Here is a 15,444-nt window from a genome sequence, read left to right as displayed (position 1 = left end):
ATCCTTATTCAATCTCAAGTCATTTACTACCTTAACTAGGGCTGTTTCAGTGCTGTGGAGAGCTCTGAAACCAGATTGAAAAGTGTCATTTATTTGATTTACTTTGACATAGTCATTCAACTGCATTGACACTACTTTTTCAATGATTTTGCTAAGAAAGGAAAGGTTAGATATAGGTCGATAATTATTAAGAATTGTGGGATCAAGATTTCTGTTCTTTAGTAGTGGTTTAACCATTGCAGTTTTAAAAATTTTAGGGAATTCACCCAATTGCAGAGACTGATTAACAATTGTTAGAACTTCATTTGCTAATGAGCTCAGAACCTGCTTGAAAAAGCTTGTTGGTAAAGGGTCCAGTTCACAAGTAGAGGATTTTAGTGATGAAATCACATCAAGTAGTGTTACCATGTCAACTTCTTGGAAATAAGACATATTAAAGTTAGGCTGAGTAACTGATATAAGGGTTGATGGTCTATTAGTGCTTGTTGCTATGTTCTGCCTTATACTAGTAATCTTGTCCCTAAAAAATATAGCAAACTCCTCACATTTTTCAACTGAAACAGTCTCAGGGAAGCCACAGGAGGTGGGGTTTACTAGCTGATCTATGCTTCTGAACAAGACAGCTGAGTTATTATTGGATGAATTGATTAAGGTAGAGAAATAGTTTTTCCTTGCTGATTTCACTTCACTGTTGTAATTCTGCAATGTTGTTTTATAAATATCAAAATGTACTTGCAATTTTGACTTTCGCCAACGTCTCTCAGCCTGCCTACAATCTTGCCTAAATTTTACAATAGATGGAGTGTTTCTCCAGGGCATCTTAATTTTACCAGAGATTAATTTAGTTACCTTTGGTGCCACAGCATCAATACAGTTCCTAACTCTGTGTGTGAATGTTTCAACTAGCTCATTCCCATTTTCTGAGAGGGGAGGGAGGGACTGTATCATGTCTGTGAAGGCCACGGCACTGCCAGCACTGAGATAACGCTTGGTTATTGTGCGCTTTTCACTGAGTGTTCTAGTAGATAATGACATGTTGAAAAATACACCAAAATGGTCAGAGATTGCAATAAGCAGGTTGACTGCATCGTGGTACAGAGAAGTTTTTGATCAGGTGTAAAAACAGTTGCAACAAGATGGTACCAAGAAGCCACTGGTTGTTGATTCATTGTCACCAAAGAAGCCTCAAAGCCAAAGTAACACATTCAACTGCACCACTTACAAAGCTGAAACCCATCTGGAATGACATCATCCTCAACTCCAAGATCTCACTGATGTGCACTATGGTTATCTCCGTCTTTTGTTATGATTGTGAGACATGGATCATCACAGTTGATGTACAAAGAAGAATCGACATTATGGAGATGAGATGCCTCCTTCATGTCTCATACTAAGACCTCATCACTATTTAGGCAGGATGAAACAAGTCAAGCCATGGGCCCATATAAAGATATGCTGACCACTGTGAAAGTTTGCATACTGAAATGGCATGAGCATTTCACATCAGTATTTGTAAAAACCTTTTTGCAAGGTACAGTACATGGAAAAAGAAGCAGAAAAGGAAGCAATAAGAATAAAATATCCAACAGTGTAGAGGTCTGACCTTTCCAGAAACCCAAAGATAAGCAGAGGATCTGTAGAGATGGAAGGAAATGGTCACCAAAACGTCAGAGACACCCTAATGACCACTGAGGCCATGAGGTTAGCTTAGCATAGCAGGCTAGCAGGGTGAGTTCTTCTTAGCTATGAACATAAGTATTGGTTAATAAATGCTGTGGTATGTCATATTTGACATATTTGTCTTCTAAAATCTGTGGAATCTGGATTTTTTTTAGTTTTTATTAAATTCATTTTCTTTCCCTGTGAAATTAGTAGGGCCCTAATTATAAGAGGATTTTTCAAGACAGTGTTTCTACATTATTTTCTAAGTATAGGGAATATTCCTATAAATGCAACATGTTGTATAAGTGTAGCATGAATTTGATTTCGATGCATGTTCACACAGAGAGTCTTCCAATGGCAGAGAACTTCAGCTTCTGCCTGGTGACTCTACTGTCTGATGTGGCACAAAGAGACCCAGAGTCCTGCACTCAGGTCAGCTGCTTCCCATTGAGTTCTGTGTCTGTGTGCATATGTCTTATTAGCTTAAACTGTGCCTCAAAACTTTAGATTTTTCTCTGTTTTCAGATCTTAGAGGCTGTCATGGAATTAATGCAGTCTCTGTTAGACATCTGTCAGACACGGGAAAACCATGACAAAGGTTAGCACACAGAACATGTTGCACCAACATAATTTTGCAGCTTCAACAATCGGAAAATGTTCTTAGACTCTTTGTTCTTTGTCCTTTCGATCTAGTTTACCTCTGCAAGTACTTGGTTCCCTGTCTTATGGGTGTGACCAGGGCATTTGGACGCTATGGTAATGTGAGTGAGCCGCTACTGTCCCAGCTCTTTCCTCGTGGCTCCGCCCAGTCTGCTCAGTGTGTTGCTGTGGAAACAGAGGGTATCCGGCGTCGCTCTTTTAATGACTTCCGTTCCATTCTGCCGAGCTCTCTTCTCACAGCATGCCAGGGAGACACGCTTAGACGCAAGACTGGCACTGGCACTATTGAGACACAGGTACAGTGCCCTAATGTATGCACACTAAATTTAAGCATAACAGGAAGTATGCAACCAGATGTTTATCTTGAAGTATTCCTTCAAAAAAACTAGGGGTATAATGTTATAATGTTCCTGAACAAAAGGAAGATGCCTGTAGCTTGTTGCAAAATAATAATAAAAAAGAAGTTGTAATGGTCACATTTTAAGAATATGATGGATGTCACTTGATCTCAGGTTCACTTCATAAAGAACCAAAACATTTTTCCTTATTTGAGCTTAGCTTTCCTGGAGCAAGTTAATGGCAAATGACTGCAGTGATTCGGATAGTTCATCTTAGTTTAAACTCAAATTTAGCTTGCTAATACAAGAATCCAGCTCTGGTATAGGCTATGTAACGTTTCCCAACATGTTTATAGGTGAGCCCAGAGCGAGGAGGTCCTTCTCCTTGTTCTCCCACTGGAGCAGGACCACAGTATTTTGAAGGTAAATTGGGTTTTGTATATTTTTGTGTTAATACAGATAAATTATCTACTTTAGAGCTAGCTAATAATGAGATTCCCTGGCAGCCGCCGAACTGAGAGCACCCACAGTATGCTGTATATGCTGAGTATGCTGAGAGATACTGTGTGGTCATTTCAGTTTTGCAAGTGCAAAATGTTTGATTAGTCATGGACTAGGGGCATATTGTGAGCAGAGTAGCAATGAGAGAAATGGGGCGAAATATGTGCACATATTTATGCTCCTCACTCATCATTAATGTGCAGGTCTTTGTGGTTTGTGTCAAGGACTGAGTCATTACTTTATGTAACAATGATGGTAATGTGTTCAAAGCAGTGGCACAGATGCTGTTGTCATGGTCGTGTTCAGGTTCGTATCTCCCAGATGGCAGTGCTGTGGACCCTGATTATTACTTCACCACAGTGAGCTCCAGCTTCTCTGTCTCTCCTCTCTTCACTGGGGCCAGTGGGCAAGAGATGAAAGTGCCTTTAGAACTGCTTAGACGCCTCACGAACCTGGTATGTGTCGGCTAATTTTTGTTTGTTCATTGCATGAGTGACTGTTAAACCTGGAAGCGACCTTCCTCACGCTAACCTCACAACTCGGTGCGACACACCGTGTAACTCTTCTCTTTGGCAGATCAAACTCTTTGTTTCCAACTCATTTCTGAAGGCACTTGATGCCACCATAGTGGAAGCAACTGAGGTAAACCTACTGATCTAATGTCTGCGTAACCAAGCCAGTTCTGTTAGATTACAAATGTATATCTTTTTGCTGCTTAGTAAACAATTTTTAATCATTCAAAATGACTATATTCAAAATATTTATGCTCCAACTGTTGTTTGGATCCAAGGATCATATTTCAAAAGCTTGTCAACTTTCACTGACTGTATGGCTTATTAAACTGTATTTGAATCAATTGTTTCTCACAGCATTGTTTTTATCCATCTTATATAGGCTAATCCAGGCGTAGATCTTTTCTACAAAGCCTTTAGTGACCCACTGTATGTCAGCATGTTTAAGATGCTCAGGGATACACTCTATAATATGAAAGGTTGGTGGAGAAACACCATTGTTCATGTTTAGTTGTTGTATTGATTTCATTGTTATTGTTCTCTCTCTCTCTCTCTCTCTCTCTCTCTCTCTCTCTCTCTCTCTCTTCTCTTTCACTTGCTCTCGCTCTTAATCATGCTCTTTATTTCTTGTCAGATCTTCAGCCAGGTTTTGTGAAGGAGGTTCATGACTTTGTGCTGGAGCAGTTCAGCAGTAGCCAATCAGAGCTGCAGAGGGTGCTTCATGAGGCAGAGAGGTTGCCAGGGGAACCCAGTCCCCTGAAGCTCCGTTGTCATGCCAACGCAGCCTGTGTGGACCTCATGGTGTGGGCTGTCAAAGATGAGCAAGGTGGGCCTGCATGGGAGGAGCAGTGTGCTGCCACACAGCATCTCCGCGTTCTTTTAGGCCACCGGTACTTTGACTACGCAGTGATGTTTGTGAGAAGACACCCGCAGACCGTGTGCAGCTGGTAACTGCATAAAGTGTTAAATAATCTGTGCCCGCACTCTTCTCAGGAGCTGAGAACCTGTGTACCAAGCTGTCTGAGAAACTGCAATCCAAGACTTCCAGTAAAGTGATAATCGCGCACATGCCCCTCCTGATCTGTTGCCTCCAGGTATTGTGGGACAAGCTGGTGTATTAGTGCGACTAGCAAAAGACAAGTGATCCTCAGGTCTGGTGAGGAAGCCCTGTGCTCTCAGCACAAAGACAGCTAACGCTAATGAAGGGCTTGATAATTACATGGTGCAGGGCCTGACTCTTGGCCCAGGAGTGCAGATATTGTGCACAGTTATTTCCCTTTAGTCCAGCATTTGTATAGTGCTGAGCTATAGCCAGATCAAGATAAGAATGAATAGATGAATCCCTGCACCTCCGCACATCCAGAAATATAGAATGTGCCCTTGTCTCCCTCCTATTTTTGGGATGTGTGATAATAATGTTGTTATTGCATGCTAGAGAAGCAAATGCTTCTGGAAGTAAACCTGTTCCCCTTGTAAATGTGTTTGGTCCTTCAAAGTGAGCCACACCCAGTGAACTGTCATCATATCTCAGGAATTCTGCAAGACATTTTTCATTTTGTTTCCTTAGAAAATGGGATAATAATAATAATAATAATAATAATACTTTATTTTTATATAGCGCTTACAATACATAAGGAAACAGAAACATATAATACAAACCAGTACAAAGAAAATTATGGAGCAGGGAGATCATAGGCGAGAGAGAAGAGGTGAGTCTTAAGTTTAGATTTAAATGGCATTAAACTGTGTTCTTGTGCTCTCTTGCAGGGTCTAGGCCGGTTGTGTGAGCGTTTCCCTGTTATAGCTCACTCTGCCACCATGTCTCTGAAAGACTTCCTGGTGGTGCCATCCCCCGTTCTGATCAAACTCTACAAGTACCACAGTCAGTACAGCACAGGTGTGCCCTTACACCTTCGTGAGACTGCGCTCTTGCTACTGTAATGTGTAGTCTGAGCTAAATGTAATACCAGCGTCTTCTCTGCAGGAGGTGGAGAGATCAAGATTAGTGTTACAAATGAGCACTCGCTGTCCACATTCAATGTCCTGTCTAACAAGAAGGACCAACCTTCCATGTATGAGCAGCTGAGAGATATTTCCATCGACAACATCTGCAGGTTTAAGCCATTCTGTCATGCATTCTGTCATGCATATGTGACTATTGTCTTTTGGCAAAAACTGTTGTTTTTCTGTAACGACTGGTTGGTTGTATGGGGGTCTGGGGCCTAGATGTCTGAAGGCTGGTCTTAGCATGGATCCTGTTATAGTGGAGGCTTTCCTAGCCAGTCTTTCAAATAGACTGTACATCTCCCAGGAAAATGATAAGTATGTATGCACGCACACACACACTATTTCTGTCTCTCTAGATGTCTCATAACTGATTACTTGGTGATTGATCTTCAGGGAAGCCCACCTAATTCCAGATCATACTATTCGAGCTTTGGGCCACATCGCTGTGGCGATGCGAGACAGTCCAAAGTTTATGGAACCCATCTTGCAGATTTTACAGCAGAAGTTTTGTCAGCCACCTTCACAACTTGATGTGCTTATTATAGACCAGCTTGGCTGCATGGTCATCACAGGCAATGTAAGACCATGGATACACACTTTCACACATGCAGCTAAATTCTACATTTACATTTAAAATATTTTTGTTGGCAAGATAGTTCATATGGTATAATTAGAATGACATTTAAACCTGTTCATTGAATATTTTCTTTATTTTGAAAAGTAAATTTTAGGCTGCAAAAAGCACTCATAATATATGTCTCAAAAGAATGATACCTCGGAAGGTGCAATATGCCTTATTACTCTCTGAAAGTTATTGCACAGCATGTTCTAACAGAATTATTTACTCTTTTATTCTGGATTTATTTATACTAGCAATACATATATCAGGAGGTCTGGAACCTTTTTCAGCAGATAAGTGTAAAGGCCAGTAATTTGGTATATTCGGCCACCAAAGACTACAGGGACCATGGATACAGGTGTGTGTATACTTGTGTGTGCTTCAGCAACATCAGCTTTGTTAACCATTGCTATATTTTGATAGAAAAGATGGAAAATTTAAGCTCGTATTCCCACAGGCACTGTTCTTTAGCAGTGATCAACGCCCTGGCAAATATTGCTGCCAACCTGCAGGGGGAGCCACTGGTGGATGAGCTCCTGGTAAACCTGCTGGAGCTCTTTGTCCAGCTTGGGCTGGAGGGCAAGAGAGCCAGTGAGCGCGCCAGTGACAAAGGCCCCACTCTCAAGGTTTGGATGTGTCTGTCTCACTTTATGGTTAGAAAGTGTAAAAGTTCTTCAAACATCTTTTTAGAAGTCCAGTTTTAAAAGCTGTTGTCTCTTGAGGCACCAGTATGCAGAATGCATTCAGTACGATGTTATTTTTTAAGAGATGAATTGATTCCATTTCAGTTATTATTTTACTTTAGGTTTGTGTTAAATAAACAGTTCATAGATATATAAATGGTTTTTAATGCCTCCAGTTACTTGCTTTCCCACTTGTGAGGTATTACATCAGTACTGCTGCTGTTTTTATTTTCCGAATAAAATAATTTATAGGCTGTAGGTAAGTCAAAGTCAAATTTATTTATATAGTGCTTTTTATAACACATTTAGTCACAAAGCAGCTTTACAAGTGTATGGGTCCACATCCCTAATGAGCAAGCCAGGGGCTACAAGGGCAAGGAAAAACTCCATAGGCGGTGATTAGGAAGAAACCTTGGAGGACCAAGACTCAAAAGCCCAGCTAGTAGAAGTCCATATAGTTCTATATCTGGGCCAAGCAGTCCCTCCAATATTGGATGTGGATGTTGGGTCTCAGGTAGCCATCCTGTAGCCTCTACCCAACTACTACTTAAGCCCTAAACAGTAGGTAAAATAGTATAATCAGCATTATGGCCATTTTCAGTCTTACCAAAGACATAACAAACTCTCCTGTATTCAAGCAGAACTCAATATCCTCACAATATGCTTTAACCAGTAATTTTGGTACCAGAAATAATCGAAATGCTTCACATTGACAGTTTATGTGGCACATAACCAAATGCATAGAGCTAATGGCTACATCTAAGAAAATCATATGATGGTCCCGAACATCTTTCTTTCCCACTTGAATCTAAAGCCAGATCATGCTTTTATCCAATAAACTTGCAAATCCAGAAATGCATGACTTTTGAACTGAAATATTGTTACCCTGGGGAGCAAGACCATCCAAGTGAATTAATTGCTTTAATACACTATATTGCCAAAAGCTTTTGTAGTGATAGTTCTCCAAATTGGTTATCTGGGTAAGATGATAACCAATGATCTGAGCCATGGCCATTGGTTATTCTCAAAAATCCCAAAATGACCTAAACAGAGATGGGGAAACGTGCTGGATGGATAAATATCTCTTCAACAATTCAAAAATAAAATTCATAAATAATGAAGCCACTCTTGAGCCCAATTGGAATTTGCTAAATGGCATGTAAAGCCCTACACATGGAAAATGATTCAGCAGTGGTTTGACGAGAAACATGCTCTGCTCACCATGAGTTGGCATCATCCTATCAGGATGCTTTACAGAGGCAGGGACAGATGAATACATAATGCAGCCAAATACAGAAACATCCTTGAAATAAACTTCCTCCTCAAGAGTGCATGCAAACTCAGACTGCAGTTTTCAATAAACCCAAGGAATTTCACCAGAACAACAGTGGAATAGCATTGTGGCAAGTCTCTGAATGTCACTGAGTGGTGCAGCCTAAGCTCAAGCTAAAAGTTTCTGAATACAGGTGTCTTGTAGCATGGTACAAGAATGGTATTCTGTAAAAAAGAAAAAGAAAAACTAATCTATACTTACTGTGAAGATACATGTTGTATCTAGTAAGATTAAAATAAGAATCTTTTTGTCTTTTTGGAGGTGTACTGTTTATATTAGTTTTGGTTTTAGAAAATTTGTGTGGCTGTATGTATTAGTGGTGTAGATTTTTATTTGGCAAACAAATTGCCCTGTACTGATACAACAAACTTATTGAATTAGCATTCGAACATGTTAACATAAAATTTCATAACAATGATCAGTTCTTGCAATGTGCGCATGTATAAGTTATTGTCAGTGACTTTATTTTCAAAGTAATGTAAATTTATTTAGCCTTTTCAATGGATTAATGAAATATTTTTTCTAACTTATTAACTTATAAGTTAATAAGTTATAAAGCCTAAACTGATTATAGACTTTTAAAACTGAGATCAGTTTATAGTCAAATCTGCTAATAGCATCAAAAATTTAATAAAAGCCAGCTAGGTGGTTGGTATACATCATCTTTTGTTATTGTGTTAATCATGGGGTTGGGGGGAGGTGGAGGGGTGTTAATCCCATGGTACCTGTTTTCTGCTGATTAAGTACTATTTATTCAGGGTAGCTATGTGGTAAAGTTGTCTCATTCTTGCAGGCATCCAGCAGTGCTGGGAACCTTGGGGTTCTTATCCCTGTGATTGCTGTGGTAAGTGGGTCACTGCTGGCCTTTTAACCCATTCATTACACATACAGTTAATTTGTTAGAAGTAAATATGACTTCTGCTCTCCTTCCTCAGTCAGGAGATCTGATTTGATTTATATGGCTATGCTGACATTGTTGCCATGAAACTGAAGCTAGAAGCAGGATGGAAGGATGTTATAGCACTGTAAAAGACTGGATCATTTCAGATGATGTATCTTTATTACTCATTGTGTTCTCAGGCTGAGCACAGCTTTGGTTAGACTTTAACTTCGTTAACAAATATTGATCTGGATTGCAAAAAAATATTTGGTTGTGGGAAGTTTTCGCCCCTTCTCCAGCTTAATCTGACGTTTTGTTTTTTTTAGTTTTTAGCCATTTTATGCATGATTTAAATGTTTTGCAAGATGAACTTCTACACATTTTGAACACTTAAAATGATGTAGCGGTGTCAGTAATAAGTAAGCGCTAATTCTTACTTAAAAAAAGACAATTCATCTGAATTGCATTTTTTAATATGATGTACCATTGTACTTTCATAACGAATTAAATGATTATGGGTTGAAATCAGAATTAGAAACAACCTGTTCCATTGTCATACAGTGATAAATGGGCTAAATCTATAATAAATTTACTGCCGCACAGTAAATGTATGAGCAAAATTAAGTCTTTGATGGGTCTGCCACACGTCCCATGAAGACGAGGCAGTCGGTGCGGTGTTCGTAGATGAGGAAGAGGAAAGGACGATCCACGATGAAGCGCGTCTGTGTGGACAGAGGCGTGAAACCAATCTGGGTCATGGCTGCTGCCTCGGTCCCCTCCTCATTCACTGTGATGATGCTTTGGTGCTTAAACTGAGAGAGCAGAAAAAAGAACATTGTGCTGTTTTCTTCCAAGGACATTTGAACATTGATGTTTGCAGTCTAAACAAAGTTAGTCATGCTTGGAGGTGAAGAGAACATTCATTCGAAGAAGATCAAGAAACTGGGTTGCCCTTTAACACCACATCTTGTCTTACCCTGTTGACGGTGACTTTCTCAGAGGTCATGGGAGAGAAGTCGCCTTTTTCTGTGAAGAGGTCAGTCAGACCCAGCTCCTTCATATGACTGATTAGGTCATAGCTCTGCTCCAGCTTAAACCGCGGGAACACCACCTCACGGGTTCTGTCGGACAGCCCATGACAGCTTTCTTATTGAACCGCTCTGAATTAATTAACTTTGGTTTAATAATAAGTTTTGTGGTAAGCTCATCTTTTGTGGCTCATCTTCTATTTGGACCGGTCCGATTTGTTCATTGTCTGTAGCTATGCAGGTCATCCTGTGTTGGATTCCGTACCTGTTGGTCATGTTGTTGAGCCACTTCGTAATTACGGAGGGAGAGATCTCTTGTTCGAGCGTTCTCATACCAGAGAGTTTCTGGGGTATGGCAATGAGCATGCTGATGTTGCCTTTGTAGGGCAGCTGTAGAACGTCACAGTGCAGCTCGTGGTCGGCAGCTGCCAGGTAGCTTCCCTTGTTCTGCATCATGGGTACGCGCACCTGCCGCTTCTCGTTCACACGGAAGTAGCGATCGTGAGTCAGCTCCTTGGGAAACTTCTGTTCCCATGACCCTGTGCAAAAGAAAGAAGGATTGTACTGGGCTTTGTAATGTTCCTAATAGCGCATATCGGCCTGGGATGAGTTATGATGTCATACTAAGTCATACTAAGACCATCAATGTTAAAAATAAATATGTGTAAAAATATTTTTAAAAATAAATCTATGTAAAAATAAATTTGAATGTAATGATTCATCCAGAGAAATTGACTAATGTATTACTAAATAAGTTCTAATACTTAGTGCTTGGATTCATTGCCCTTGTCAATATGTAATTAAGTAAATTTTGTTTTAGATCAATACTTAAGGTTTGTTAAGCCAATTGGCCACTAAAATGTTTACCTTTAAAGTAGAGGTAATTTAGCAGCATCACCACTGTTCTGGGGTCAACGCTTTTCAGGGGCTCCTTGATCAGCCCCTTGGTCATCTTCTGAATTTGCTGGTTGGCCTTTGTAATGAATGCAGGGTCTGTAAAGTCTACAGACTGAGGGTTTGCAAAGTAGAATGCCTTGGCCTTACTGCTGAAGCTTTCTTTTATGCTGACGTCTTTCTTCACATAAAGGTCGTTGACTGAGCGTAGAGTGAAGCCAAAGTTGCGTCTGAAGAGTCTGTGTGTAAGCTTACGAAAAAGCTTGTGCACTGTGGAATCATTGTAGTGACTGCTTGTGCTGACGAAATCGGTGAAGCCCAAAGTTTCATAGAGCAGCTCGTGTGTGGTGGAGCCGGTGCCCAGCGCCATCATTCCCATGGCAATGGAGATACCAGCAGGTGCCAGAAGGATGTTGTCTGTCTGGTTCATGTGGTTGCGGATGCTTCGATAAAGGCGAAACCCAAAGTGGGAGTTGATCACGTTGAGGCGCTGCAGCCGAGTTCGCCCGTGAAAGAGTCGAAGAAGCCGCGCACGACGCACTTTAGGGTCGGACGGTTCCGAGGTGAGGTCAATTCCTGGTGCGGGCGTGGCGATCTCATCTATAGCATCGCCCTCGGTGTAGTCATCGCCTTCTGCCATGATCTTATCGAAGTCAAGGTAATCCTCCTCCTCCAAGCCCTCCACATTGTCCAGGTCATTGGTAACTGTGTTTTCTCGGTGGAACTCCAGAGGGATGGACTCTAGGTCGTCACCTCCCTGGGAAAGTGCACGTGGGTCTGTGCCATCTTTCTCAGGCTCTGGAACACTGAAGTGTGAGCTCAAGTCCTTCACGCCACCCAACACTGGGCTGGCTAGGATAAGCACAGCTGCAATGACTGAGAGCCCCAGCATGCTTGACAAATGTTGAATGCAAAACAAGCTCATGTGTTATCTTGAACTGGAAAAGATAAGTGAATTGTAAACGTAACAGATTGTGGATTTTTGTCTAATTAAGCAGCTCCATAAATACAACGTAATGACACTTTTTCTCCAAGTCCTGAGACACTTACCTGATCTCTCTGTCTTTGTAAGGTTTCTGTGTGTTTACTGTTTGCTTGTGAGCAGTTCGTGTGGACTTTGATGTTGGATTGCATTGATCAAACAGTGTCCAGTTAAAGAGTAGCTGTACTTGCGACTTTATCCAACTAACCATGCTTTAACTCTTACACTGTGCACAGAAGTATATGTTCATTTATTTGACAACCCTTTGAACAATTTGCTTGAATTAGATTTGAAATCCATGATTACTCCATGATGTCAAACATATTTGGTATGGTTTCTCATTTTGTATACTTTTTTTGTATTTGTTTTAGTTGACTCGACGGCTGCCTCCAATTAAAGAGGCTAAACCTCGCCTGCAGAAGCTTTTCAGAGACTTCTGGCTTTACTCTGTGGTGATGGGCTTTGCTGTTGAAGGTTCAGGTAATGACAGTTACTGAATCCATCACCTAGTGGACAGTATTGAGACTGCCCATTGACACTTTCAGATGTTTTAGGTTATTTTAACATAACCAATATCAGGGATTCACAAAAAAAACCACTGTGTGTGTAATCCAGGGCTGTGGCCAGAGGAGTGGTATGAGGGAGTGTGTGAGATAGCTACCAAGTCCCCCCTGCTTACATTCCCCAGTGGGGAACCTCTGCGCTCTGAGCTCCAGTACAACTCTGCACTGAAGAATGACACTGTCACGCAGGTTCTCTTGACTTGATTTAGTCTCTTTGATGGTGGATGCCTTCAAAAATGTGGAAGCTTCAGATTGCTGTATTTCTGTATGCTATTTGTAAAGCACATTTCATATCCCTCCTTTTTTTTAGGCAGAACTAAATGAGCTACGCAGCACTATCATAAACCTCCTGGATCCCACCCCAGAGGCAGCAGCCCTCATCAACAAGCTGGACTTTGCCATGTGCACCTACTTACTATCAGTTTACAGACTGGAGTACATGAGGTACAGGACCCCTACTCTTTGTCTCCTGTCCACCTGTGAACTTCCACACGTTATGGTCTATCTCATCTTTGTGTCCCCAGGATGCTGCATTCCAATGATGCTGACCGGTTCCAGGTGATGTTCAGATACTTTGAAGACAAGGCCATACAAAAGGACAAGTCAGGTCTGAGGACTGGCTTGGTGCAACAGGCTTTCTTTGCCGTTGCTGTGTCTTCCAGTCTCTCAGTGTAACCCCCTTCACCTTTGCTCACTGTAGGCATGATGCAGTGTGTCATATGTGTTGGTGATAAAGTCTTTGAAGTCTTCCTCCAGATGATGGCTGAAAAGGTAAACTTGAACAGGCTAACTGAGAGCTATGAATTGTACCTGCTTATTCTGATGGCTTATTACAAATATTTAGAATTCAATTGGAGAGTTTAGTGTTGTGATTCATCTAATTTTTTTTGTTTTATAGCCAAAGACTAAAGAGCATGAAGAGGAACTGGAACACCATGCACAGTTTCTATTGGTCAATTTTAACCACACCCATAAGAGAATTCGACGAGTGGCTGACAAGTACCTCTCAGGACTGGCTGAAACGTGAGCCTCTCATTCACGCCTGCAGTTACAGATGCATCTGTGAATCTGTTAAATAGTCTCTTTCATGCATCCACGGTTCAATTTCCATCTGTTCAGGTTTCCTCATTTACTGTGGAGTGGGCGAGTGCTAAAGACTATGTTGGACATTTTACAGACACTGTCTGTCTCTCTGAGTGCTGTGAGTCTTTCATTAGATCCCATTTTAAAAGAGCTGTAAATATCCTTGGTTAAATATTTTAAACTTTCCATATATTATAACATTTTAAACACTGTTACGTTTTAAGTCAAAATCAAGTGAGAACAAATAGTTAAAAACTATATATTGTTAAAGTTGCCAACATTTTAGACAATACATTTCCTATAACATTTGAATTGAGCATTAGGGTGTCTTTTGGTTGGTAGGATATCCACAAGGACCAGCCCTACTATGACATCCCTGATACTCCTCACAGGATAACTGTACCAGACACACATGAAGCTCGAGAGGTGAGTGGAAAATACATTTGGTTTCCAAAGAACAAAGTGTGACAACAAAGAGAACAATATTTTATTAAATTATTAAATCCACCACTATTATTCCTTTATTAAATAAACCAATACATAAATACATAAATCAGTAAGGCATTGATTAAAGTATTTATTTTATGATATATTAATGGATATATTGATAGATTTATTAAAGGCTAAATCTATTGATTTGTTAAAATATATTGTTTATTTTTAGATAATGATGGATTTCCTTAAATATTTCATATGTTAATATTCAAGTAAAGTACAGGTTCTGATTGTGCAGTAGGCATGCATAATCAAAGTACTATCCAGCTATAATTGTATAGTACAATTTAAGCAGCACATTCGTATTACAGCGCAGTTGTTTGTGTAGAAGCAGACTGAGCACAAAGCATAGAGAGAAGCTTCCCTGAATTACTAATGGAAGCCATTGAAACACAGGAACAGCAAATGTTAGTGGTCTGATGGAGAGCCTTCTCATTGTATACTCTGATCTAGTCACTACAGTTCATGTGTTATATTTATGTAGAGTATAGTGAAGGACTTTGCTGCACGTTGTGGTGAAATTCTGAAAGAGGCGATGAAGTGGGCCTCCTCGGTCACTAAATCCCACCTGCAGGTACATAATTGATGCTCTTTGAACCCATCTTAAAACACAAGTAGCAGGTTATTAAAGTTGTGGCAAAGATCCTCTCTCTCTCTATTTTAGGAGTACCTGAATAAGCATCAGAACTGGGTGTGTGGCCTGTCCCAGCACACTGGCTTGGCCATGGCAACTGAGAGCATCCTGAACTTTGCAGGCTACAACCGCCAGAGCATGACACTCGGGGTGAGACCATATGCTATACGCATGCTTCATCTAATTCGGAAGCCTGTTTATTCCCACAGAGTAATGGCTCTATGATTTCTGAGACTATTGACAAGATTAAGGTAAGATAAAGGGTACATCAGGTTTACCATATAGGTGCAATTGCCATATAAGTCACAAAGTGCAAATCAAACCATAAATGAATTTTTGCGAATGTCTTCATTATAGAAAAATGGAATCTGCTGTTTGATAGATCCTGAGATTAAGATTAATTAGACAACAGTGACTGAATTTTTTCCTTTTACCTTTGTGTATGTTTGATACTGCTGGCCCAACGATGAGGAGGGCTCTGTCCTGCTCCCTCACCTACCTCTGGACTTTCACAACTTCCAGTCATTTCTCTATCATTTCTCTTTCAGGTCACCCAGCTGACCGACAGAC

General features: G+C 40.6%; 2 protein-coding genes across 3 annotated transcripts in view; one reads left to right on the top strand and one right to left on the bottom strand.

The window, feature by feature from the left end:
- Window positions 1–15,444, top strand: part of pi4kab (phosphatidylinositol 4-kinase, catalytic, alpha b) — a 43,113-nt gene that overhangs the window by 6,919 nt on the left and 20,750 nt on the right. The window contains exons 4-30 of one of the 2 annotated variants that reach the window (XM_077003386.1): window positions 2,006–2,094; window positions 2,188–2,260; window positions 2,356–2,618; window positions 3,017–3,083; window positions 3,468–3,616; window positions 3,738–3,803; window positions 4,056–4,152; window positions 4,308–4,499; window positions 4,667–4,767; window positions 5,441–5,555; window positions 5,658–5,787; window positions 5,900–5,995; window positions 6,074–6,257; window positions 6,554–6,657; window positions 6,757–6,925; window positions 9,109–9,159; window positions 12,471–12,579; window positions 12,715–12,851; window positions 12,973–13,106; window positions 13,187–13,269; window positions 13,363–13,433; window positions 13,561–13,685; window positions 13,782–13,863; window positions 14,088–14,171; window positions 14,725–14,814; window positions 14,905–15,024; window positions 15,423–15,444. The exon at window positions 15,423–15,444 is cut by the window's right edge and continues 71 nt beyond it. In XM_077003386.1, coding sequence (XP_076859501.1) covers window positions 2,006–2,094; window positions 2,188–2,260; window positions 2,356–2,618; window positions 3,017–3,083; window positions 3,468–3,616; window positions 3,738–3,803; window positions 4,056–4,152; window positions 4,308–4,499; window positions 4,667–4,767; window positions 5,441–5,555; window positions 5,658–5,787; window positions 5,900–5,995; window positions 6,074–6,257; window positions 6,554–6,657; window positions 6,757–6,925; window positions 9,109–9,159; window positions 12,471–12,579; window positions 12,715–12,851; window positions 12,973–13,106; window positions 13,187–13,269; window positions 13,363–13,433; window positions 13,561–13,685; window positions 13,782–13,863; window positions 14,088–14,171; window positions 14,725–14,814; window positions 14,905–15,024; window positions 15,423–15,444 — 3,003 coding nt within the window. Of the gene's footprint in view, window positions 1–2,005; window positions 2,095–2,187; window positions 2,261–2,355; window positions 2,619–3,016; window positions 3,084–3,467; window positions 3,617–3,737; window positions 3,804–4,055; window positions 4,153–4,307; window positions 4,500–4,666; window positions 4,768–5,440; window positions 5,571–5,657; window positions 5,788–5,899; window positions 5,996–6,073; window positions 6,258–6,553; window positions 6,658–6,756; window positions 6,926–9,108; window positions 9,160–12,470; window positions 12,580–12,714; window positions 12,852–12,972; window positions 13,107–13,186; window positions 13,270–13,362; window positions 13,434–13,560; window positions 13,686–13,781; window positions 13,864–14,087; window positions 14,172–14,724; window positions 14,815–14,904; window positions 15,025–15,422 lie in introns of both variants that reach the window. The other variant, XM_077003385.1, reaches the window with a different exon arrangement.
- serpind1 (serpin peptidase inhibitor, clade D (heparin cofactor), member 1) lies at window positions 8,990–12,230 on the bottom strand. Its single transcript, XM_077003387.1, has 5 exons — window positions 12,168–12,230; window positions 11,091–12,055; window positions 10,489–10,762; window positions 10,172–10,316; window positions 8,990–10,007 (listed from the first exon to the last, which is right to left on the bottom strand). Exons 2-5 carry the CDS (start codon window positions 12,040–12,042, stop codon window positions 9,816–9,818), a joined length of 1,563 nt encoding a protein of 520 aa, XP_076859502.1. The 5' UTR covers window positions 12,043–12,055; window positions 12,168–12,230; the 3' UTR covers window positions 8,990–9,815.

Source organism: Brachyhypopomus gauderio, chromosome 4, assembly GCF_052324685.1.
Source record: "Brachyhypopomus gauderio isolate BG-103 chromosome 4, BGAUD_0.2, whole genome shotgun sequence".
NCBI lineage: Eukaryota > Metazoa > Chordata > Actinopteri > Gymnotiformes > Hypopomidae > Brachyhypopomus > Brachyhypopomus gauderio.
This window is presented reverse-complemented; position numbering and strand designations above follow the sequence as displayed.